Source organism: Metarhizium album, assembly GCF_000804445.1.
Source record: "Metarhizium album ARSEF 1941 chromosome Unknown scaffold_52, whole genome shotgun sequence".
NCBI lineage: Eukaryota > Fungi > Ascomycota > Sordariomycetes > Hypocreales > Clavicipitaceae > Metarhizium > Metarhizium album.
Window position 1 is genome coordinate 19,675 of NW_024467626.1, and position 24,349 is coordinate 44,023.

The 24,349-nt window shown below is 56.4% G+C and overlaps 7 protein-coding genes across 7 annotated transcripts; 3 read left to right on the forward strand and 4 right to left on the reverse strand.

The window, feature by feature from the left end:
- Positions 1-891: 891 nt before the first annotated feature.
- On the reverse strand, positions 892-3,182 carry MAM_08349 (extensin; the record flags this gene model as incomplete). The annotated part of the gene is made up of 2 exons (XM_040827147.1): positions 892-2,446; positions 2,548-3,182. 2 exons carry the CDS (start codon positions 3,180-3,182, stop codon positions 892-894), a joined length of 2,190 nt encoding a protein of 729 aa, XP_040674851.1.
- Positions 3,183-8,246: 5,064 nt separating this feature from the next.
- MAM_08350 (uncharacterized protein) lies at positions 8,247-8,747 on the forward strand (the record flags this gene model as incomplete). Its single annotated transcript, XM_040827148.1, has 1 exon — positions 8,247-8,747. The coding sequence occupies one exon, from the start codon at positions 8,247-8,249 to the stop codon at positions 8,745-8,747; it is 501 nt and encodes a 166-aa protein (XP_040674852.1).
- Positions 8,748-9,535: 788 nt separating this feature from the next.
- Positions 9,536-12,100, reverse strand: MAM_08351 (transketolase; the record flags this gene model as incomplete). The annotated part of the gene is made up of 6 exons (XM_040827149.1): positions 9,536-9,652; positions 9,731-11,386; positions 11,449-11,533; positions 11,614-11,709; positions 11,776-11,822; positions 12,047-12,100. 6 exons carry the CDS (start codon positions 12,098-12,100, stop codon positions 9,536-9,538), a joined length of 2,055 nt encoding a protein of 684 aa, XP_040674853.1.
- Positions 12,101-13,266: 1,166 nt separating this feature from the next.
- MAM_08352 (uncharacterized protein) lies at positions 13,267-14,334 on the forward strand (the record flags this gene model as incomplete). Its single annotated transcript, XM_040827150.1, has 1 exon — positions 13,267-14,334. The coding sequence occupies one exon, from the start codon at positions 13,267-13,269 to the stop codon at positions 14,332-14,334; it is 1,068 nt and encodes a 355-aa protein (XP_040674854.1).
- Positions 14,335-14,434: 100 nt separating this feature from the next.
- On the reverse strand, positions 14,435-17,398 carry MAM_08353 (SacI domain protein; the record flags this gene model as incomplete). Its single annotated transcript, XM_040827151.1, has 4 exons — positions 14,435-15,293; positions 15,355-15,593; positions 15,651-17,122; positions 17,200-17,398. The coding sequence occupies 4 exons, from the start codon at positions 17,396-17,398 to the stop codon at positions 14,435-14,437; spliced, it is 2,769 nt and encodes a 922-aa protein (XP_040674855.1).
- Positions 17,399-18,591: 1,193 nt separating this feature from the next.
- On the forward strand, positions 18,592-19,508 carry MAM_08354 (Vacuolar ATP synthase 16 kDa proteolipid subunit; the record flags this gene model as incomplete). The annotated part of the gene is made up of 5 exons (XM_040827152.1): positions 18,592-18,608; positions 18,793-18,805; positions 18,922-19,051; positions 19,111-19,371; positions 19,441-19,508. 5 exons carry the CDS (start codon positions 18,592-18,594, stop codon positions 19,506-19,508), a joined length of 489 nt encoding a protein of 162 aa, XP_040674856.1.
- Positions 19,509-20,427: 919 nt separating this feature from the next.
- Positions 20,428-22,201, reverse strand: MAM_08355 (Delta(24(24(1)))-sterol reductase; the record flags this gene model as incomplete). Its single annotated transcript, XM_040827153.1, has 2 exons — positions 20,428-22,045; positions 22,170-22,201. 2 exons carry the CDS (start codon positions 22,199-22,201, stop codon positions 20,428-20,430), a joined length of 1,650 nt encoding a protein of 549 aa, XP_040674857.1.
- Between the last annotated feature and the right edge of the window lie 2,148 nt (positions 22,202-24,349).

The following is a 24,349-nucleotide window of genomic DNA, read 5'->3' on the forward strand; positions in this document are numbered from 1 at the left end:
CCCCTTCCGTCACTTTGCTCACAATTCGCTGCAGCCACGTGAAGCTCAAGTCCTTCGCATTTCAGGTTTCCTATATGATGCTCCCAACACCCAAAACGCCGCTGCCATGAACAGCTACAACCAAAAGGGCGAGGCAACTCGAACTCCGCTTCACAGAGAGAGAAAAAAAAAAGAAAGAAAGAAATAATAAGAATGATGTGGTAAGCTTAATCGTGCCGACAAAGGAAAATGGTGGTGCCAAAAAATCAAAGGAAACCAACCCCCGTTTGAGCTTTTGAGTCCACAAACACTCCAGGATATCCTGCCCCTCGGCCATCTCCCAACGACGACAACTGCCGCAATGCCCTGCTTCTTTCAACGGAGCCCTTGTTGTTTGCAACCCCTTCTCCCACTCAAACCTGTCAAATCATCGCTTCCTCGGATTGTCGACGCTCGGCAACACCGAAACACACTTCAAGAGAAGCGGGGGACGCAGTGCAGGTAACCCTCTCTCAAATACTTCGTCGCTCCAACATGGAGAGACAAATATCCACATACAAAACGACAGGCACCCTCCTGCGCAGTAACAACTCAGCTTCAAGGAAAGGGGGGAATAATTCTTGTCAAAACCAAATCATTTCTTTTTTGGCGCAACGCTCCGGCAAACCCAAACAATGATACCCAAGAATGTCCGATCCAATACAAAGAATTTAAAGAAGAGCAAAGAGTAGAGAAAAGCAATGAAAACCATATGTGAGGAGGTAGAAGCAGTAGAGAGAGAACACTCCCCCCCTCCCCTCCCGCCGCCAAGAAAAGATGCGGCACAGCATACTACAACGAAGCTATTAAATCGGCAAAATGGGATAGGGACTGAGGGAAAGCGAGATGGTAGAAGTTGAGGGGAGCACAGCCCTACTGTGGGTAGTAGACCATTCCAGATGCATGCTGGGGGTAGTAGAATCCGTCAGGGCTTGGTGTCACCATTCCTCCCATGCCCATGACACTGGGCTGGTACCCCTGAGGCGCCGAGTATGTAGGGTAAGAATTGACCGGTGCAATCTGGCTGGCATCGTAATAGTAAACCATTCCGTTTACTTCTTGGGCCACCAGGTTCGAACCGGCCGAGGGATTGTGTCCGTGGCCGAGTGAAGCCGATCCTTGGTCGGGTTGGCCCTGAGGGGCGAAGCCCCCGGGCATGTTTGCGGGCTGACCGGCAGGGACAAATCCAGGCGCCGGTGCCGTCGGCGCCATGCCGGGTCCAGAATACCCAGTAGCATAGAAGTATCCCTGCTGTGGCTGGGGTTGGTATACTTGCTGTCCATAGTACTGCGGCTGGCCGTACGCGTTGGGCTGGAACGGCGCGGCATGGATGGCCCTCTCTGGAATATGGGAGAGCGGCGTTCCAGTAGACTGCTGCGAGGGAAATGACGGTCGTCGCGCATGCGCTTCCTGACCATAGCCGTTGGCCACCTGCACGGGGACCTGCTGATGGAAGGCTCCCTGGAACGCTTGAGAGCCAACTCCCCGAGTCATTGTGGGGGACTCAATGTCCGCCACGGAAATGTTCTTCTGTGGTCGTGGTTGATGCATGGGGATTGAGTTTGGCCGATTCTCCTGCACCGTCGGTTTCTGGGGGAGCGGGTGTGTTTGTGGAGGTGGAAGCTCATTGATCGACGACTCGGCGGGAGCGGCCGACTGCGCCGACGTTTGAGGCACAGGCAGAAGGACGGCATCTTGCCCGAAAGCTGGCGGGGCGACATGGGCGGGTCCTGGCGCTGGCAGTTGCACCGGCATGGGAGGTTGGGGCATAGCACTAGGCGGAAGTCGAACGACTGGTCGAACGTTGTCCGTGGGCATGGGCGGCCTCGAGATGACAGTTGCCGTCGGCGAGAAAATAAAATCGCGCTCGTGAGCGACGGATGAGCGGCGACTGAGGGCAACGCTGGGCGAGTAGGCGCTTCCATAGTAGCTTCCCCCAAATACGCTTGTCCGCCTCGAAAACCCTCCGATGGAGCCCCATGCAGACCTGGACTTGCCACGCATGCGCTGCTGATTAGGTCGGAGGGCACGTGGGATGAAGGTAAAGGATCGATCAGAGGCAGGAAAGATGTATCGCGGAGGATGGCCAGGCAAGGAGATGCGGACGGGCTTGTCTCGTCGAAGAGGAGGACGATGATCAGGCAACTTGGTGTATTGCTTTACAGGCATGCCGGGAAAGACGGCCGGCTCCATCATGCCCGGCAACATGACGCGAACTTGAGCATTGCCGATGTGTTTCTCGGTGGACAGCGTACGGTTGATGGGAGTGGCACTAGGCTCACAGGTGGGTATAAAGCCGTTGCCGTTGGGCGGCCCTTCATCATCTGGCATTTGTCGAGGTCGACGAGGTACGGAATCGGCGACGGAGTCGTGCATGTCGTGAGTCCATTGGGAATTCGTGGTTGGATCCGAAGGTTGCTGCATGTGGCTGGTCGGGGGGAGGTCAGCACACGACATATGCCAGAGACAAGACGGGTGGCGAGAGGGAGAGGTGAAAGGCACAAAGGGACTGATGCGTGGGAGACGTACCTGAAAGGGGCGAAGGGACCGCCAACACCATAGCGACCGCCTCTTCCTCTCCCGCGGCCAAACGGTCTGAACCCATTCGCGGCAGGTCCGGCGTGTCGATGGTCATGCATGAAGAACGACCCCCTATTGGGCACAAAGGCGGGATCTTCGTCTCTCCGGCGTTTGTAGTCCTCATGCTCTTGTCGTCGCCGCTCAACGTGGTTGGCGGGCTGTTGCCTCATGGCAGAGGCCGAGCTGACGACGACCGGCGCGGAGGGGGACTTGGGCGGCGACACGACGACCTCGTCGAACTGCATTTCCTGGGGGGTTGCGGTCTGACGGGCGATGGACAGACCATGCAGCATCATTTCGGTGTCGGAAGCTTGCTTCGCATTGCCATTTGCCGCAGCCGCTGTGCTGGTACGAGCAGACTTTGGGTGGGGGCCGTCGGTGGCCTTGGAGGCGTTGGGAGTCGTCGGCGAAGCTTCGTCGATGTTGCTGGTGTCGCTGTCTTGACCGGCGTCATCGTCGTCAGTGAGGGAGCCTTCGGTCAAGGAGTCGTCATCGAGATCCAGCGCATCGGGACGGCCGTCATCATCGGCCTCATCTTCGACGCGGCGCCGGTGGCCGATCTTTCTGCGTCGTGGTGCAGGCATGCCGTCGCGAGGGCTGTGGGCGTGGACGGCGTGGGCAAGGTCGACCTCGCAGAGACTGCGAGAGACGACGGACGGATTGGGTCGTCGGGGACGAAAGCGCACTCAACGCAACAAGACCATGCGCGGCGGGCTGCAGGGACCGGCGTCAAATAGCTACAAGCAGTGCTGCGGATGAAAACGAGGTTGATGATGGCGCAACCGGCCCTGCGGTGCGAGACGAAGGAGAGGTGAGACGCAGGACGGGCTTGTGGCAATGACGGGCTGACGAGGGAAGCCCAGCAGTGGTCCCGAGCTGGAGCGCGGAGACAAGACGGGTCGAGTACACGGCGGCGGCGGGGGGGGGGCGTTGGGGTGAGAAAAGAAAAAGGAATAAATCGGCAGCCCCCTGAGTGACTCGCTCCCCAAGTCGAGACGGCGATGGAGGGAACAGAGACGAAGATGGGGGACCGAACGACGATGGTGGTGTGTTGTCGACGGAGCGGATCGAAGTCGACTTGTCAAGTTGAGCGTGGAGTGTCGATGGCTGGGGGCGCGGCAGAAGAGCGCCCAAGCTTAGATTTGGCGGGCACGCACTGCACTGTTCTTTTCTCTCACCAGACGGCAGCAGGCAGCAGGCAGCAGGCAGCAGGCAGCAGGCAGCAGGCAGACTGCTGTTCAGCCAGGCGTCCAGACGTGAGTGGCTGGGGCCACAGGCTGCATGGCTGTGCTCCAGGCTCCAGTGCTCAGAGCTGGTGCTCCGGTGCTCCAGTGCCCCAGGGCTCTGCTGCGCTCGTCAACGCTCCAGTCCCAAACAAGCACGCCCAACGAGTGCTGCTTAGGTAAGTAAGCGTGCAGAGTAGCCCGACCGACAACATCGTCGACCCGTCGAGCATAAGCATCCAGCATCGACGGCCGCCGCCACATCTCTGCCGCGGTCGCCGCCGTGCCGTGCCGCCATCCAGCATCCAGCCAGTGTTACCAGCACCTGCCTCTCTCCATCTCTCAAGACGCACGACTATCGGGTTCCTCATTGTCAAGTCGTCAGCCTCTCTTGTTGCCGACACCCACTTCGATCCCCGACCAGGCCTTGACTGGTCATCTGCCGCGCAGCGGCCTGCTCCCAACCAAGAGCCGAGCCGCCTGCGATTGATGCCCAGCCTTGTTCACGAGTCACGACAACCAAGGTGATGAGTCTACGTACGGAGTACACTTCCATTTAACATGCCTACCCGTCCCCCAAGCTCGACGGCAAGACAAGACATGCGCTTGTTCTGTCCTTCGGCGAGGCCTGCACGCGCTGCCAGCCGAGACGAAAAACATGACTTGTAAAACAAAAAAAAGGGGGTTGCCTTTGTCACGCACATCCCATCCATGCCGTGGTGATTTGTCGTTCTGCAAAGGGCCATGACTCTCGGAAACACCACGCAGTGACGTCGGCCAGAGCATTTGCCCATTCTGCCGGTTCCCAATCACTCCGATCCGGACAGCTCCGTCACGAATGCGAATGTGAAATGGGATGGGCTCGCTCCCAGGCGGAGCGGCCGACTGCAAGCCAAATGGACTCGTCTGCCACCGTGTTGTGCAAGGCAGCCAGTCTGGCCACGCCATGCCGCCCAAGATGGAATCCTTCTTGTTGACTCAGAGCCTCCCCTCATCCGGTGCACCTCCAACCAGACCCAGTGATTGCTCGCCAAGGCCATCTCCTCACCGGCAAACGAACCCGACGACTGGAGCAGCGGCGGATCCCCACTCTGGCGCTGCGTCTGCCAGGTGCGGCAGAAGCGAAGACAATGGCCACGAACGCGCGGGAGCATTTGTGTGTGTCGTCCACGGTTTAATGTGACTGAGTAGGTAGACGTCTTGGAGAGACGGTGCATGGCTTCTCCCATGTTTGTGCCTTCGGTATCCGCCGGTGGTATAGAGCCCGGGGCCTCCGTTGTTGCCATTGTCTCGTGCGGACCGTTGAGATTTGTCTGATCGTCATTGAGAATCGGGTGACAACAGGTTCCAGAATCCGGGTCATTTCCCACGACCAGCTCATCAACGGCACGCACGGCATGTCATCATTGCCTGTTCGCCGAAAACAAAGGCCCGAAGCACGTACCGGAAGAATGCTAGGAGGGTTGAAAGTGCCCAGCAAGCTGTAGGGTAGGCCGACACGCCAAAGAGGGGCGGTTTGCGAAGCAAAGTAACGTTAGGGTTTTTTTATTAATTTTTTTGCTTCTATTTTTAACCCGGTCCAATGTAAACATCACAGGCTTCTTCAGGGCACGTCTCGTCGAGCGGGAGTCTGATAAATCTGGACAGCCACAACATTTCGGTGGGCAAGGACTCCACGAGGGCGACGGTGCGTCCCAGAGGAGCCAAACAGCACGGCCATGTCACACCGACGGAGCTCGATCGAGGCAGGGTCGACCTGTCAAGTCCACAGACGGGGAAGCGCACAAGAAGACTCCTTTTGCTCGCGGGGTTCGGTTCGTGCTAGCAGAGCGGGACGTGAACACGTAATCACGAGATTTTTCCGGTGCAAAGTGATGAGTTGCTACTCCGTATATGCGCGCCAATGGCGCGGCGCCAGGTATGAGGGATGGATGTTTCACACAAAGTCATTGATCCGTTTGCGAGCGTGCTGCATCTCCGCCGCCCCCTTCCCCCGTGCAACACCAGGGTAGTCTGGAAGCATTGTGCGTGAGGGGAAGATGATGTCGGAGAATTTTAATGACGCAGGGCAGGGCAGTTGGGATGCCAGCACGGCCTGGCCAGGCGTCCAAGGCGGAGGACGTCTCGGGAGGGGTTGAAGGGTGACGCGGGGAGGACGTGGTGATGAGAGCCAGGCAGCCAGTCAGTGGGGTGAGTAAGCGAGTTCTCGCGACTCGGAATATTCACTTGGGTACTTCTCAAGTACACGGCCATGTGCCTACCATTGAGAGCACAGTAGGTTCCTACTTGAGTACTTGAGCAAGTGCCCAGTAATACGAAGAAACAGATCCGTTTGCCGACAAGGCTAACCAACATGGATCGAGTGCTTCGAGTCCCCAACTTCCATCTTGCTTGATAATACGGAAAATACAAATACAATAGTGGACGCGAAGTTACATGTGGAAAATACTCCGCATTCGCCAACAGCCGCCTCGCCCGTCGATCAATTGACACACATGTACTCCGTATGTAGTACAGTCAATACGACGTCAATGTTCGTTCCCCCGCATTTCCACTAGACCTCGTCCCAGACGTGCTCATTGCACCTCGGCACAAACCACCGATTTCCCGAAAAAAAAAAGAAAAAAAAAGAGAGAGAGCAAGAGATAGAGGGGAAGAGAGAGGGAGAGCGAGAGAGAAAAGAGATCCGCCCGCAACGCCTGAAACAAACCGACTCACGCACAACATAGAACCAGCCTTCATGTATGTCTAGCCCGCAACTACAGAGTACCAGTCGGTACTACGTAGTACGTAGTACGTAGGACGTATTATTCAAGCCAGGCGGCCCCATCCAGCGCGCCCCCCGCAAACTGAGACGCACAACGTGGCCCCCAACCACACAGCTGGTGCGGGTAAAAGGCCTGTTGTCTCGCGTACCTGTATCTAGCACCGCATGGCTGCATGGGAGGGGGGAGACGATGTGGATGAGAAAAAGAAAGGAAAAAAAAAATCAAAAAAAGGGAGACCAAAAAAAAAGACGAGGGCTATTGTATTACAAAAAGCCAATGCGCAGGGGTGAACCCAACAATACTTAAGTACCTAGGCATCAGTGATGGTCTCGCATAATATTGAATACCTGCGTGCCCGCTCGCAAGTGCCGTGCAATTATTTTTTTTGGAAAAAAAAAATCAAGGCGAGAGATATCAAACAAAGCAGAACAGAACAAGTCGTGATGATACTAACTACTCGCCTCTATTTTTAAACGCAAAAAAACCTGCCCTTCCCCCCGACCGACCAGTGACCACTTGGGTTGAGCGGAAGGCTGCGGGCTGCACGTGCACTGTACCCAGGCCCTTGAGAGACGGGACCCGGAGGCAGATCCGGTGCCGCCTTCCAGGCGAACTTTTTGCCTACTCCGTACCGCATGTAGCGCTGCGGGGCGCCATCTATCATCTATGAGCGAGCGAGGCTGGTCTGCTGCGCGCACTCGCTCGCACCCACTCACAGCATGCACTTATGCATAACACATGTGTATTATACCTACGTCCGGAGCACCGTGGTAGCTCCTCAAGCACCGGAGTCCGGACATGGCAACACCAGGAGCCCGTGCGGCACTCAATGCGCCGCCGTGTCGTCACCAACCCGTCAGCTTCGAAGCCGTTGATGCTGAAGCCAGTCCGTCAGCGTCTGGGACCCAAGCACCCAGCTGCCGCACCAAAACCAAAATCCGCCCGCCGTCTGCCCTGCCTGCATGCACGAGCCGCCGCCCCTCAGTTTCATCATGCATGTTGCATGTTGCATGTTGCATATTGCCATGCACATGCACATGCACAGGCACCCCTCCCCCCCTACGCCCGTGCAGAGCCCGCCTCCCCAGGCCCCAGGCCCCAGGGCGCCTCCCCTCGTCAGCCAGCACTGATCTGATTGACGGCTTCCAGCTTCCGGCACCCGTCGCCCGTGCACCAACCCGCCAACATCGACAGCCAACGGCATCGGACAATTGAACATCGGCATCGGCATCGGCATCGACTCGACATTCACATTTACGTCGACATCGACATCGACACCACGCCAAACCCCGCCGTTTCCTCCACCCGCCTCGACCGCTGCTGCGGTTCGGTTCGCTCACCCTCCACGTCCCGAGCGACTCCCCGGCTCCTCCAGTTCTCTGCTTCCATGGATGGCGCAAACGTAGCCGACGGAGCCAGCCTTTTATTAGCCTTCTCCTTACTTATCTAGTCCGTCGTATCCCCTCCCCCGTCACGTCTCTTCTCTCTCTTCTCTCCTGCTTCTCCTTCACCCTCTTCTGCCAATTCAGTCCCCGTACTCCGTACAACAAGTGCATCTCGCTCCCCGCCCCGTCTCCTCTGGTTCCTCGAGAGAGACTCCCTGCACATTCGCGACAACCGCCACGACGACGACGACGACAACAACCAGACCGACGTCATGGCCAATCTCCCCTCCCAGCACCCCACTCTGTCCATCCACCTCAGCGACATCACCCTCACACCGCTGATAACCTCCTCCTCCTCCCCGGCCCACCTCGACTCCCTGACCGCCCTGACCTCGAGCGCATTGTCCTCCCAAACCGCCGCTCAGCGCGCGCACCTCGGCCGCCCCCAGCGCATCATGGTCGAATACCCAGACTCGGGCGCCGTCGTGCTCCAGACCTATCTTGACCCTCGCGAATCCTCTTCGTCGGTCCCGTCCGGCCGGAGCACCTCCCACAAGGACGTGGACACCGTCGCCTCCGCCGCCACAGACGAAGACGCAGAAACCCGCCAGTTGCCCGACGACGCCGCGCCCATGTTGGTAGGCGTAGTCGTTGCGCCTTCGTCTGAGGAAGCGAGAGAGGCCAGGAGGGCCGCCGCCACGTTGGAGAGAGTCGGGAGGGAGTTTCAGAAGGAGTGGACCGCACAAGCTGAGCGAGATGCCGGTGCCGATTGATTGAGAAGTTGCCTCCTTTTTTTCCCCCCTTCCCTGTTCTCCTTCTCTCGTGGCCGCGCTCCCAGCTTTTGCATGTCCGGCCTTGTTGCCCATTGCAAGGCAAGTCTTTATTGGACGGCACGTCGTGCGGGCTCATCATGCCCAGATCGACGTGCAAGGGTAGCCTACGCGATTTGCCGTCTCAGATGCAGCAGCAGCTGCTACCGCTACCGCTCCTCCCACCGCGACGCACGCCATCCAGATTAAGCGAGTGGCAAATTCTGGGCCAAATCGGCAAGCATATTCTCCTGCCGTCAGCCCGCCGTCAACCCGCCGTCATGGGCAGTTGCTCGTCGCCCTTTGTCGTCGCACAAATCAAAATCTTGGCACCGTGGCACCTTGGCACCTCACGACACGACATGCTACGGTGTTCCCTCTTGTCATTCATCAACATTCAACCTCGATACGCCCGCCATGACAGCAACCTCGTGATTCCTGCCTTCTTTTTTCTTCATAGCGCGGAGTTGTTTGCGGCTCGTTCGTCTCATCTGTGCGTCTTGCTCAATCATCTTTACACATGACATGGCAGCTGGCTACGTGTTTTTGTTTTAGACTAAAAAAGTCCTGATTGCATGTTTGACATCTTGTCATCTCATGTTTTGAAGTACAACATCTATATATTTTTTAACCATTCCAAACTCTCTTCCCAATATCGTCGTCGTGGCGTATCAATTCTCGTCCCAGAACAAGGGCCATGTATTCATGTAGCTCTAGCTGCAAAGCCAACCCAGTCGCAATGGCGTGGTATGTTAAATGTGCTGCTGGAAAGCTCGGTTGAGATGAGAGCGGATGTTGGGGACATCCTTCCAGAAGTCGATCGTGGCGACGGCGCGCTTGGAAATACCTTCGGGAGTAAACTCGAACTTCTGTAGAGGTTGTTAGCTGCGGAAGACCCAAGATGAAGAGCGCAAGGGCTGGATGCTGGATGCCCGGTCAAGTCTTACCTTGTAGACGTCCTTGTAGGCGCCAGAAGCACCGAAGCGGTTGATACCAAACTGCTCGTGAGTGTATCGTTCCCAGCCCATGGTGCTCATGACCTCAACGGACAGAGAGGGGATACCATCGGGCAGCACAGAAAGCCTGTACTCCTTGGACTGAGAATCAAAGACCTCGAAGCAGGGGATCGAGACAATGCGAGCCTTGACGCCGTGCTTCTCGTCGAGATACTTGGCAGCCTCCACGCAGATGGACACCTCGGAGCCGGTGGAGACCAAGGTGATGTTGGCGCGGGGAACCTCGTGCAGAACATAACCACCCTTGCTGGCCTTCTCGATGGTGGAGCCCTCAAGCTGGGGCAGGTTCTGCCGGGACAGAGCCAGGATGCTGGGAGTATGCTTCGAGGTCAAGGCAATATAATAAGCAGCGCTGGTCTCGTTACCATCGGCAGGGCGCCAGACCATGCAGTTGGGCAAAGCCCGGAAGTGGGCCAGGGTCTCGATAGGCTGGTGAGTAGGACCGTCCTCTCCAAGACCAATGGAGTCGTGGGTGGCAACCCAAATGACGCGGACTTGGGACAGAGCCGAGAGACGGACAGCACCGGCGGCGTAGGAGACAAAATTCAAAAAAGTTCCACCATAGGGCAGGATGGTGCCGTAAGCAGCGAGACCGTTCATGATGGCCCCCATGCCATGCTCACGCACGCCATAGCGCACGTATCGACCAGTGTAGTCTCCGAGACCAGTAGCCTTGGGCTGGAAGTCGACGGCGGTCTTCCAGCGCGTCAGATTGGAGCCGGTCAAATCAGCAGAGCCACCGAGGAGCTCAGGGATGGCGCCTTCAATCTTGCTCAGAACAGTCTCGGAAAGTTTGCGCGAAGCGACAGCGGCATCCGAGGGAGTGTAGACGGGAAGGTTCTTCTCCCAGCCCTGAGGAAGGTCACCCGTGAGACGGCGCTTGAGGTCGGCAGCTTCTTTGGGGAACTGCTCAGCGTACTTGGACATGAGCTGGTTCCACTTGTCCTCGTGGGAGGCTCCCTCAGAAGAATGCTTGCCGTACAAGTCGTAGACCTCCTTGGGGACGTGGAAAGCCTCCTCGGGGAAACCCCACTTCTGCTTGAGCTGCTTGATGTCATCAGCCTTGAGGGGAGAGCCGTGGACGCCGTGGGTGCCCTGCTGAAGCGAGCCGAAACCGATGGTGGTCTTGAGCTTGATCAGCGAGGGCTTGTCCTTGACCTCTCGGCACTTCTTGATGGCGGCCTCGATGCCGTCAAGGTCGGAATCGCCGTCATTGACAACCTCGACATGCCAGCCGTAGGCCTCGTATCTCTTGACAACATCTTCGGTGAAGGCGCAGTTGGTGTCACCGTCAATGGAGATGTGGTTGTCATCGTAAATAAAGATGAGGTTGCCAAGCTGCAGGTGGCCGGCCAGCGAAGAGGCCTCGCTGGAGACGCCCTCCATCAAGCAACCATCACCGAGGAAGCAGTACGTGTAGTTGTCAACCACGTCAAATCCAGGCTTGTTGAAGGTGGCGGCGGTGTGAGCCTGGGCCATGGCCAGGCCAACAGCGTTGCAGACACCCTGGCCGAGGGGGCCAGTAGTGACCTCAACTCCGGGGGTATCATGGGCCTCGGGGTGGCCAGGAGTCTTGCTGTCGACTTTCTGCACGATGGATTAGACTCGTTCTCCAACCGAGGTGGAGTATTGCGGGAATCGCGGCTTACTCGGAATTCTTTGAGATCCTGAATGCTCAAGTCATAGCCAAAGAGATGGAGCAGGGCATACTGCAGCATGCAGCCGTGGCCGTTACTAATTGCCACTCAAGTAAGCGAAAATTGCATATTTGCTGACCCGCGGCCGCCGTGGTCTCACGGCGAAGAGTGACTTACGAGAGAACGAAACGATCTCGGTTCAGCCACTTGGGGTTCTTGGGGTTGAACTTCATGAATTTGTTGAAGAGGACGTGGGCAACGGGCGCCATGCCCCTAGGAACTCGTCAGCCAGCAATTTTTTCCCACGAGGTCGCGAACTTGGCGAGCGAGGCCACTCACATGGGAGCACCGGGGTGTCCGGAGTTGCTGTTGAAGGTGGCATCGGCCTAGAATAATGGCGGCGTTGTTTGTCAGTCATCAGCACCCATCACTTGTGTGTTCTCCTCTGGGCAGGATGCCACGATCGAAACGGCCCTCTCCCGCTGCCGCAAGTGCGTGTTTCGTGGGCGGCGAGGTCGCACGCAGAGATGCCATGGCGGGGCTGAGGGGGAGCAGGAGCAGGAGCAGGCGCGAGAACAGGAGCAATGGCGGGGTAGAGAGCTCGACGTACTGCAAGCAGACGGATGGTGTTGATGGACAACTGGTCAATTTCGCCGTAGGCCATGATGGGCGTGCTGTCTGGGGGTTCGACTGGATAAGCAGGCTGGGGAAATAGAAGAGAGGAGGGCAGCGTTCGCGGATGGGAAGAGGGAAGATTCAGGATTACAGATAAGTACTTGGGCAAGAGCGAGGGGAAGGGGCGCTGGGAAGTTCTTGCTGAGGGGTCGTGTAACTGGTTAACTCATTAGTCGACCTCGCACTGGACTCCTGGAGGTATTATGTCATGGTTCGCTGGAGGGGGGCCGGTGGGTCCGGCGTCGCGGATTCAGCGCAACGCAGCGCCGCGCGGCTGCAACGGCGATGCTGCGGAATCGATTCGCGCCCCTCTGCCTCTGCGTTTCACCGGCACACATCACGCATTGGGTTGGGCGGTGCCTGGCAAGCCGGGCGCCAAAGGTAGGGGCTGCCAACAATGGGTGATTGACTGCTGACTGTGCAGACTCCAGAAACACCCAGTTCGGCTGCGCAGTGCCCGGCTTCACGTCATGCGTGTCATGCTTGTCCTTGGGAAAGCAGGCAGCAATTGCCGACGGAACAGAACAGCTCCATCATGGAGTCGGTCGCTCTCAACGTGCGCGAGAACACCATCAAAAAAACTTTTTAGAAAAAAAAGTCTCAAACAAGTAGAGGACAAATAAGAGAGGGGAAGGGGAGCATGTCCACCCAATCGATTCCGCCACAGACGGACGTTGAAGCACCACAGAAGTCAAGCCAAGCCCGCCTTCCACGGAAAGCATCAGTCAGCATCTCGTCATGTGCGGCAGGGTGCAGAGCCGAGAGTCCACGTCCGAGCTCCGGCCTTGTCGATCAGCCACGGGCGATGCGCCAAGGTGACAGACATGTGGGAGATGTACAGGACGGCCTTGAAAAAAAGGAAGAAAAGGAAAAAAAAAAGAAGCAAAACTTTCCATGTAGATCAATCATGTAAGTTACGTACCAGTAAAAGTTCAGTGCAGACAGACAGATTCATGACCCGGGTGTCGAGCTGTGCCGCATTCAAGCGACCTCCGACCAGCCGATATCGTAGTGCCCGCCTCCAGCCGAGCCGAGCCCTCCAAATCCAGACCGCCTGCCATCCACGCACACGCCAACTGGTCCGCGAGCCGCCTCGCCTCGGCCCTCGACCGTTTGTTCCCACCACCCACCTACTTATACCCATCCATCGATGAAATGGTCGGCTCGAAAACACGGGCACCCAGGAAAAAGGGCCGCATCGCCTCCTCCACGACGGCACCGGCACCGTCACCAGCACCGGAAAGCCCAGCTTCAGCATCCGCCCACAGCCCCCCCTCCCCGCGCCGCCAGCAGGCCCTCGTCAACATCTTCGCAGACGCATTCGCACACGTCCTCTCGTCCGACCGCCTCCCCACGCTGCTCCAGGAGATCAAGCAAGCCCTGTACAGCAGAGACTTCGGCCGCGCCTTCAGAAACGAGGAGCACCTGGCGGCGTACGCGGCGCGATGGAGTCCCACGCGCGCGCTGTGCTACGCCTCGGTCCTCGCCCGCATCGAGACGCACCTCGAGCAGCTGGCCCGGCGCGAGCCCTGCGAGCCCGGCGCGTCCCCGGACCCCCGCCCGACGCTGCGGATGCTCAGCATCGGAGGCTGCGCCGCCGAACACGTCGCCTTCGCCTCGTGCCTCGGGCACACCCGGCGCAGCGGCACCCTCAGGCTCCTCGACGCCGCGCCCTGGGAGCACGTCGCCTCCGCGCTGCAAGCCCGGCTGGCTGCCGACGTGGCCCTCGTCGACCCGTCCCGGCTCGCCATGACCTTTGTCCGGGCCGACGTCTTGTGCCTTGGCCCCGAGGCCCTCGCCCAACACGTCGGCTCGGCCCCGTCCATCGTCACGCTCATGTTTACCCTCAATGAGCTCTACGCCGAGGGCGTCATCGGCAAGACCACCGCGCTGCTGAGGCATCTGGGACACGTCCTTCCCGCCGGAAGCTTGTTGCTCGTCGTCGACAGCCCGGGAAGTTACTCCGAGGCGGCGCTGGGCAGGGAGAGGAAGAGGCGCTACCCCATGCAGTGGCTCCTCAACCACACCTTGTTGGAGGCCGAGACCCCGGGCTACGCTTGGCACAGATTAGAGTCCGAGGATTCCACTTGGTTTAGGCTTCCCGAGGGACTCTCGTATCCTATTCAGCTGGAGAACATGCGCTATCAGATGCATCTCTATCGCATTTCAAAAAGCCAACCTGTCCGCAGCACATCGCCGAGCATGGGGCCAGGGCCGGAATAAACGTAATCTTAATGACGGGAATTCACCATGAGTAGTCGTCCATGCCTGCTAACGTTTCTTCTGGGCGCTGTTCCGCGATCCCTCCCCACCACGTCTACGTCTAAGCCCAGACAAGTCTCTTGATCGAATGTCCCAACTGCTCCAGCAACCCGGTGTTCTTCTTCGCCTCTTGCAGCGAGATAATGTCCCCCTTCTCTACGAAATTCCCGTCACCCCCTCCCTTCTTGCGCAGCTGTGCTTCCGGCGCCAGCCGCTCAATCTCTGCACATATCGTCACCACCTGCTGTAGCTCCGTCTGCTGCGCGCCGCCTGTTCCCGACACGGCCGTCCGAGAATCCACGTATGGCGCTTTAAACGCCAGCCTCCGAGTTGCAGGCGATTTTTCTTTGGGCAAGAAGAAGCTGGCGAGGCCCATCTGCGTCTTGGCCTCTCCCTGAGATGCCGAGTTCGGCGCAATGTACCCCTTAGTTGAGAGCGTCCGTGTGTTGGTTCTCTTGATGTTGCTTTTTCCCGGCTGATAGGATACGACAAGTCCGACATTCTTCACTTCGTCCATGTGCGTCGAGACGAGGGTTGACGTGATGTACGTTCCGAACTTGATGTGCGTCACGTTGGCGAGGTGTACACGTTCAAAGGAGGATACTTTGTCGAGATGCCAGTCGAAGCGGCACACGTATAGAGCGGCGTCCGTCAACAGGACAACGACCTCTTCCATGGACCAGGATCTGACCACGTCGGCCATGTTGGGGCTGATGAGTACCCATCCTCCGTGAATCTCTTCGTTGATATCGGCAACCACCCGTTTTTGGCAAAGTTCGACAGCGTGCTGGCGCAGTTTGGCAACGGAGATGGCGGGATCTTTCGTCATCATGTCGGATTCGAACTCGTCAAAGACTTTTTCTGTCGCGGTTCCGAGCAGAAAGTCCATGGCCGCTTGGCTAAAGTAGTCGTTGACCATGCTTCAAACCACAGTTAGGATCACGTCGCTGGTTCGCGTTGCGGCAAACATTGCGCACTTACCCGCTGTAAAATCGCGCCAGTGATAGTCCCAAGTCATTCAAGGCTCCGCGATAGTCTCGTTTTCTCGTCCTCGTATAATCGCCCTTCATAGCGGCCGTAGACGCGTACTGCTTGGAGACGGCGTCGCCATTGTCTGCCCAGAGAGTGTTGAACCACCTCGTCTCTTGGTCTGGCTGCGCACTCATGTCTATTCCATCTGCCTTCAGTTGCAAATCCAGCATGTGCTTTGCAAAAGAACTCTGACACACGTTCGTTCGGTCCAAACAATCCATACAGTTGGTTCTAATGACACCCACCTGTCGCCGAGTAATCTCGTCGCCGACTTGTGTTGTGCTGCCCAATTCCCCCAACCTACCTCTCAGTTTGGCTAGAAGCTGACTGACATTCTCAAACTTCATTCCACGGCAGGCGTGGTGAAAGTCAAACCACTCGAACGGAATTCTGTTCTTCTCGCCTAGCTCTTCGTTGAGGCGCGAAATGTTTGCCTCGTATTGTGCTCCAATGGGTTCCTCAACGCCACGCTTCTCAACCAGGTTGACGATTTGAAGGGATCCATAGTTGGAGAGAAGTCTCTCAAAGTGTCTCCTGCAGGCTCTGTAGTTGCTTTCCGGGGAGTGTTGTATTACTGGAACTGGTTTCAGCGAGTATGCAGACTGCGTGAAGAACAGTGGAATGCTTCCGCGAATCTGTACAAATGAGTGAATTGGCGAGGAACGGTCCCATGTAGGCGACGAGATGATCTGCTCTGTTTCCACCATGTTGGCCGCGAAACCGTCCTCGTTGATGCCTCTACGAAGATATCTTAGACCTGCACGTTGGGTTGATCTGCGAGACACCAGTGTGATGAGACACTTTCTCGCCGACGGCCTGAGATCGGCTTGGTCCCCATCGCGACCACTGGGGGGTGATGCCGGTAGAGATGCCGAAATAGACATGTCGGCGAGTTCCACAGACTCGAATGCGCTTTCGTCCATCTGAGGAGGGTCACTATCTACTACAAATGTTCGCTGACCAATAAAACCCTGCATTAGGGGGAGACTTATTGAGTCCTGGCCAGTTGCCATGAATTCACTTAGTAAGTGTCTGTTCCAGAAGAACTTGCTATCCACCTGTGTGTGCAATGGTGTGTCTGGATTGGGAATCCAGGCATGTTGGGAGATGCTTCGTGTGAGGTCAAGATCGTAGGAGAAGTAAAAGCTTCTAGAGGACCCGAAAAAGACTTGCATCGTCCTCAGTAACTTTGGCAGCAAGGCTGTGACATGACTTTGACTACCCATATCCTCTTCAAGTGGTATCTTGAATGCGGCCGGTCCGCTTGACGCTTCTGGAGTTGTAGGTACGCTTGTGGCTGCAATGCTCAAGCCCAAGCTTCGTCTCTGATCAATTGTCCATCCAATGCTACTGAACCAACGCTGAGCAAAGCGGCCGTAGCTACCTCGGCGGCGCATTATATCCTCCATGACACTGCTTCGGGACGAGTCAGTAGGAGCCCTATCTTCACTGATTGCATCTTCGACCTCATCGAGGGGAGGCCAGGGATGCCCTCCGTCTTCGTCGCTACTTCCGGAGCCTTCGTTTCCGTCACTCGGCGCATGCTCCTTGAGCAGGCTGGCTGTCGTATGAATGGACTCATCGGCCTCTTGCTTAGTGTTGCATGGTGTAATGGCCACTCCAGTGACGAGATAAATAGGAAACCCGAAGACTTGCGCGACTTGTTGGCGACGAGTAATAGTGATGAGGTAGCTCAACCTTGAAACAGTAATTAAGCCTGATGCATGCATGAACTTGTTAAAAACATGACACGCGCGCACACGGCAGCCTGAACAGCGGGGCTCGGACTCTTACCAATAATGCCGAACGCTTCAAAGGATGAGTTGGAGGCGGAAGCATCCGGTATCTGGTCCCGTGGAACTGCTGAAATAGATGCATCGCCATATCCGATCCTGACGGGCTGGAATGGTCGTTGTCCCTTTGTGGACAGCGGCTGGAGAATGAGACCATCGATGGCAGCGCATATGATGATCTTCCTGGCAATTCCGGGCATGATGCTGCGATGTGATGCCAAGATGGCGAGACTGGCCAAACGACATGAGTTGAACACAGACAGCAAACAACGGGCCCCGAAGAATAACACGAAACAAATTAAAAAAAAAAAGAAGCGATGGAGGAGACAAGGGCAGCATGGCAATCTGCTCAAGGCGACTAGTTTACAAAAGCGTCCGCTGGGGCCGACGATGCGGCGTGGGGATGAAGCAAGAACGAGAAGAGACGAGAGCCGAGGGTGAAGCGGAGCGTTGCGTCCGACATGGAAGCTTGTTGAACTGGGGATCGCGTTGGAGGGTGGAGAAGCGGCACTGAAGATGGACCGCCGTGGCCGAGCGAAGCAGGGCAACAGGAGCAGCAGGAGCCCAGGCGGCAGGAGCCAGGCCCGACTTGCTGCTTCCCTATGCAATATCGACGGCGGAATGCAATGGACTCGGCACTTGTTTTCTACTGGCTGGTGTCCGTCGTCATCTTGCGTCTCGTCCAGGAGTCGGGCCCGAGTGGCGGCGGGAACGTCATGGATGCATCTGTCACATGACATGAGTCCGACTGCAGACGAGGAAGACCACGGCCTATTACCTACCTAGGTACTCCGTACTTCGTAGCATCGTCAAGAAACACGCCCGTTTATAAAACCCCATTTGCGCAAGCAGGAGCCGGGAGACGGTCAGCTGGTTGAGTGAAGCTCAAGCTTGTGCAGGCGCCGCAACTGGCGAAACTGATGGCGACATGTCCGTCATCATCACAACCTTGACAGTGTCACTAAGGCGCGCTCAGAGAGGCCAGTCATCTACAAAGTACCACATAGACAGGCCCGGCCGAGCTGCAGAATATTGGAATAATGCTGTAGACTTGTCACCGAATCGCCAAAGACATGTTTCCGGGTTCCAAAACGGTTGCTCACCAGTGATTGCACTGAGAGTCCTGCTCGTGTCTCCCATCAGGGGGGGAAGCTTCAGGGGCCGGCGTTTAACCGAGCACCCCGGCCACGGCGAGATTACGTAACCCTCGTCTTTGCTTTGTCCTTGACAGCCTTCCATCGACCCCATTGCACCTCGACACAACCCGACGACAACGGCCAGCCATCACCGAAGCTTCTCCTGCCATCAAACTGCTGGACCTCAACGCTAGCAATCTACTCCAGCTCGCTACCCTCCTCGATTATTTAGCACTGATACGCCAAATACCGCCAAGATGGTCTCCGAGCTCTGGTACGTCTGCCTGCCCTCTCTCTCCGCCCATGCTTTTCTCCCAGCCGTGACGATTGGACGGGGGCAAGCTCCCACGATGCGTTTCTTTGAAGCTACCAGCATCGCTGGGCCTGCAACCCTTCGATACACGTGACAGGCGTGCGATAATTGACCATGTTTTGAGCTGACAAAGATGCTTGTGTAGCCCCGTCTATGCGGTTAGTCAATGCATTCTGTCCGCCCGCCGACCGACGTCACTGCTGGCCCTGACCTGGGGCGCCGGCACAACAATCGTGCGCGTCAAATGTCGACCTGCGCTAACCACCGTCAACAGCCCTTCTTCGGCGCCATGGGTTGCACATGTGCCATTGTATTCACCTGTCTGGGTGCTTCATACGGTACCGCCAAGTCTGGTGTTGGCATCGCTGCCATGGGTGTCCTCCGCCCTGACCTGATCGTCAAGAGTGCGCTCTCATCTCATCCGTCTCGTCTCGCCATTGCCGGAGCTAACGCATCTTTTCAGACATTGTTCCCGTCATCATGGCTGGTATCATTGGTATCTACGGTTTGGTCGTGTCTGTCCTCATCTCCGACGGCCTGAAGCAAGAACTCCCTCTGTATACCGGCTTCATCCAGTTTGGTGCTGGTCTGGCTGTCGGCCTTGCCGGCCTTGCCGCTGGTTTCGCCATTGGTATTGTCGGCGACGCTGGTGTCCGAGGAACCGCCCAGCAGCCCCGTCTCTTCGTTGGCATGATTTTGATTCTCATCTTCGCCGAAGTCTTGGGTAAGTCCTGGGCCGCAAGAATCGTGGAGCCATGTTGCATTTGTACAGTCGACTAACCAACTTCACCAGGTCTGTACGGTCTCATCGTTGCCCTGCTCATGAACTCCAAGGCCACCCAAGACACTGTGTGCCAGTAAGCGGCATGACATGCTTCGAAAGGCGATCCGACAAATTGAACTCAACATCAGGAGACGCCGTCCCTGGCATGGATCGGCACACACCAGTCTCAAAGCGAGCAGGTCTATGGCATCTCCAGCTCGCGGGGGGTTGTGCAACTGACTATTTGACCGCTAGCAGAACATGATTTTTAAAAGCGGGTGACGGGACGGGGATGGGTCATCACAATGGAGGTCGTACATGTACACTAGTTGCGGACGAAGTTTGGCCTCGGTAGGTTTTCATTATAGACAGTGGCAGTGATGGAGAATCTATCCAGTTTAGTCTCTGTTGCGCATATCATGCTTTACAACACGAAATTTCCCTTGTTTGCCTCGTCTCAGGTTAGATACATGTGTGCAACTGGGAAATCTGTCTCGTCAAGATGTTGCAATTTGAGTTGCAATGGATTCGTATATGCACCATCATTGTATACCTGGCGCAGAGACGGCGAGTTTTCCCAGGTACCTTGATACTAGTGAGGTCTTGTAGACAATTAAAAAAAAAAGGAAAAAGAAAAAGGTGAGTAGACCCCTCTGGACGCCTCCCCAGGATGAATTCCCAGCCTCCCAACAACCCGTAACACGTATACTTTTCCACCTCTAGCCAAATCTATTATGTTTGTGAAGCTGAATATCTACGCGAGAACTATGGAATTCTCCTCTTCCAAGATGGCTCTTGTATTGCAAAAGCTGCGCTTTCGAAAGCAGGATGCGCCTCCGAGACACAGCATCTAAATTACGTACTGGACGGCATCAGCTGGCGCAACGCCGTGGAAAGACAAAGGGAAACAGGGACTCACAGGAATAAAGAGATAGGGCACCTGTCGTTCATATTCAAGCCAGTGCTCGCCGTACTTGTTGCGGCAGCGGTGAATGTCTCGCGCGGCGCGGTGCGCTATCATGCAGCAGAAAAAGACTGGGTAGAACCAAGGAAACGGACTCCTGTTGACGCGTTAGACTTTGCAGGGCGGGCGAGGGGGGGGACTGACTCGAATCCGGTGATCAAGCCCCAGGATATGGCGAACCACACGTCGGCGGTGTAGTGAATCTTGCGGGCAAGACCGTACCAGCCGTCGACGAGGATGGTACCGTTGGGAGTCACGATGGTCTGGGGATTCTGCAGTGTCTGCCACGGAACCTGAGGGAAGGTCCTGCGGGCCACCATCTTTCCGCGCTCCATTGCGCGGAACCGGTTCTTCTGACTGTTGCAGCTGTCCCAGACCCAGTACCAGAACAGGTAGGCAATGTACATGAAAGCTAGGAACCAGCGGTTCCAGTGGTACTCGGACGGATCGTGGTTGGCAAGGTAGATGGTGCAGTGGCAGTAGGACAGCGGCACCCCGGCGAGGTTCCAGAAGATGAGCATGAACCCCCACTTCTCGTAGTACATGTCCCAGGTGGTGATGATGAGCTCCTCACCCTTGGCGCAGGCATTGGCGTAGAGGTAGTGGGCCATGACGAGGAACATGACTTCGCCGGAGACGTAGCCGTAGCGCTCCCATTGGCGTGCGGCGGCGCCCAGGCTGAGAATGAGGAGGAAGTACCACGGCATGCGAACTTCGCAAAACATCTTGAAGTCCAGCACGTCAAAAATGCGGGGGTTCAGCTCGGCTCCCATGAAAAAGTCATAGATGGGGTAGCCCGTCATGCGGTGTTCCTTTCCGCGGTAGAGGGCGGAGAGATAAGCCGCAAAGCTGACGAGAAAGCCGCTCAGGATGGCAACAGACAGGAGGGGACCAAATTCATCAATGGCGTTGTATAGCGGCCAGATGCCGGTGAAGTGCAGCATGGCCAGGGCGGCAAGTGTAAAGTAGAGCGTGACGAAGGCGTTGCAGTAGTACTTGAGCTGCTTGCCCCCCTCGTGAGGAAGCGGCTTGCCCCAGCCCCAGACACCGGGGAGCAAGCAGTAGCAAGCACCCTGGAAGACGAGATAGGACCAATACCAGAACCAAGCTTTTGCGTGAGGGAATGCGCCAGTGTACACGTAGTTGACGAGCTGAGCTCCAAAGGAAGCCCAAGTCTGGCCAGGAGCTCTGGAAGGGAGCTTGCCATTGTAGTAGGTAGCCCCAATCCACATGTACCACATCAGAAGCGGGAACAGGATCATCATGGCCAGAGTGCCAACAGAACCGCCGAACTCGAACTCGCCAGAGTAGTCAACCTTGGGGTCCTGGCCCTCGCGCCATCCGTCAATGACGCCGGCCTCGGCTGACTTTGGCGCAGCCTGCTTCTTGGGAGTCGATTTCGGGGCCGACTTGTCAGGGGCGCCATTGGAAGCAGCAACCTCGTCCTCCTTGACAGGTTTGCCATTGGTGTGGGCCTTTGCCTGCTCGTCCCCTTCGGTGAGCTTGGCAGTGCGTCGGCGCAAAGATCGAGAGCGCGTGGGCATGTCGCTGGCCGAGCTGGACTCGTTGTCGGGGTCGGATAGTAGCTCAGGAGGGAACGAGGACTGACGACGCGATGACCGTCGCGACGCAGTGGGTGTCTCCACCATACCTTTGAAGAGTTCCTTCTTTCTGCATGCCCAATTAGCCCGAGTTCGTTCATGACGAGGTTTCCGTGAGCAGGACCGGAGGCCGAGGTGAATTGGCGAGTCAATCGATCCGGCACCCTCTCCCGTTGGGGTTCTTCTTCACGTACCTGGGCGTCTGGCGCAGCGAATATCTAGACATTATGGCGCTGAGGTACTGCGACCTGGTGTATCAGCTTAATATGACCAAGGAGAGGAAAGGAGGGAAATGAAAATCACGGATGGGAAAAAAAAAGGCAAAATATCTAGGTCATGTAGCACGGATGGGAGGGCACAGGAGGTCCTGGGCTACGACCCTGTGTCCGCTGGGTCTGGGTCTAAACTCGAGAATAGGCCAGGGGATTAGAAGTAAGTAATATTGAAGGAAACGAAAGGAGATGGAAGGCAGACAACAACCAGACTCGGCGCTTGGAGCACGCACCAGGGGGGGGGGAAGAGTGAGTGAGAGTGGAGGGACGGCTTTCGATTTGGTGTTGTGCGGGTGACGAGACTAACTGCCTGCCTGCACACGGGGTGCTTGTACTTGGTACTTGCCAGATTATTGCCTACTCCAGTACTTAGCTTACTTAGGTACCTACTCTCCTTGTTAAGTACTCAAGTTCAAGCTACTCGTGCTCCATTGCCCTCTGTGTTTCCCCCCCCACAAAGCAAGTGCACCGGATGAAGGAGTGAGTTGCTGTCAGTGTGCATGTTATTCCGTAGACAATCATTTGCACGAGCGCTAGCATCGCGCATTGCCCGAAAACAACGTGCAAATACCCCGTGCGGCTTCTCCGCGCAGGTACTGGTGGCCGACTCTGGCCGCTTCATGTGTCCACTCAGACCGCGTCACGGGGCGACGCAGCAGCACTGTCGGGAATCAAATCTAAACGCCTGACAATCACGGAGACGGGCGACAGGTGATGGGGGAGAATGACTGCATAGTAAAAAGAGAAGCTTTCAACTCCAGCTTCTGTAGTAGGCAAAAACGTAAATTTGATCCCAATACATACATCAATGATCAAGCCCCCACTGCCGAAACTATCCAACCATGATATTGTGTACTTCCTGTAACCCTCGAGTCGGTGTGCTCTGACCTGCCTTTGCTCTTCAAGTCAAATCGGATCGGCCTTTCCGCTCTGCATCAATTGGTCCCCCCCAATCATGTTCGTAATAGAAATCCCCCCAAGACACATAACCTCGGTTTCGACTCTAAATTCAGCTTGGTATTGACGAAGGCAAAAAATAAAAAATGAGCGTAGGCAAATGCCCCAGCAACCACAAGCCCCTGGGGTTTCTGAGCTACTTCTTGGGGCTCCAGGGCACTCCCTGCGGGCTCGAGCAAAAGTATAAAGGGGCATTCAGTGTGATGGGAGATGAAAAAAAAAAAATGAAATGAAAGTAAAAATAAACAACTTAGACTGCTGGAGGCTCCCCCAGTTTGAGCAGTAGTAGTACAGGGCTGTATAACATGACCTTACTCACTTTCTCGGTCTGAAAAGGTTTCACCACTGCTTCACGTATTGCTCTGTCCGTCAAGTCCGTCTTGAGGCTTTTTATCGCATCTTTCTCGGCATATGGGCGGGCCAACGCGGGGAGAGGACGGCATGTCTACCAAGCCCTTGTTGACTTGCATGTCCATCGGGCCACCTGGGAGCGTGCTTTTGAAGGCCCGGCTTAACATCGTCTCCCTTGGTCGCAGCTCCCTCCGAGATGTGGCCTGGGCGCCTCTCCCCAGACTTGGTGTCATTGGTCCTTCCACAGGAAGGGGGATGGTCGTGAGAACCGGACGCTCTTTGCTGGGCAGAGCCCTTTTGAGCCGGAACATGCCGTATATGCCTATCGGCCCAACGTATCCGCCAATGGTCAAATCGCACCAGGGCATCTCTGACTACTCTTGATTTGACGGGTAGAAAAGTGTGTCTCTCTTCTAGAATGGGAGCTGTTTCTGAGCAGTCCGACATCCAAACGCACTCGGCGTCGGATGGCTCGTCCCTCGGTAGCCCTGACGGACAGTTCTGATTCACGGTGTTTAGGGCGGATGCAGAGCCAATTGCCGGCAGGCCACCTGACTCGTTCGTTGATGACGATTCTTCGAAAGGCCAATGTATCTCCGTTTCCCGCCGTGGATTGCCATAAAACAAGTCGTCCAGGTCTCCCGGAACTAGACTCTCACGCGTCTGATTTCGGCACATAGCGGCATTGAACAGCCGTGGAGGTAATACATGTGCTACACCATTGCCCTCACATTGCGCAGGCACTCGATTTGCCACAATATTCAGGGTGTCTTTCTGAGGTGCTAGGTCTGGAG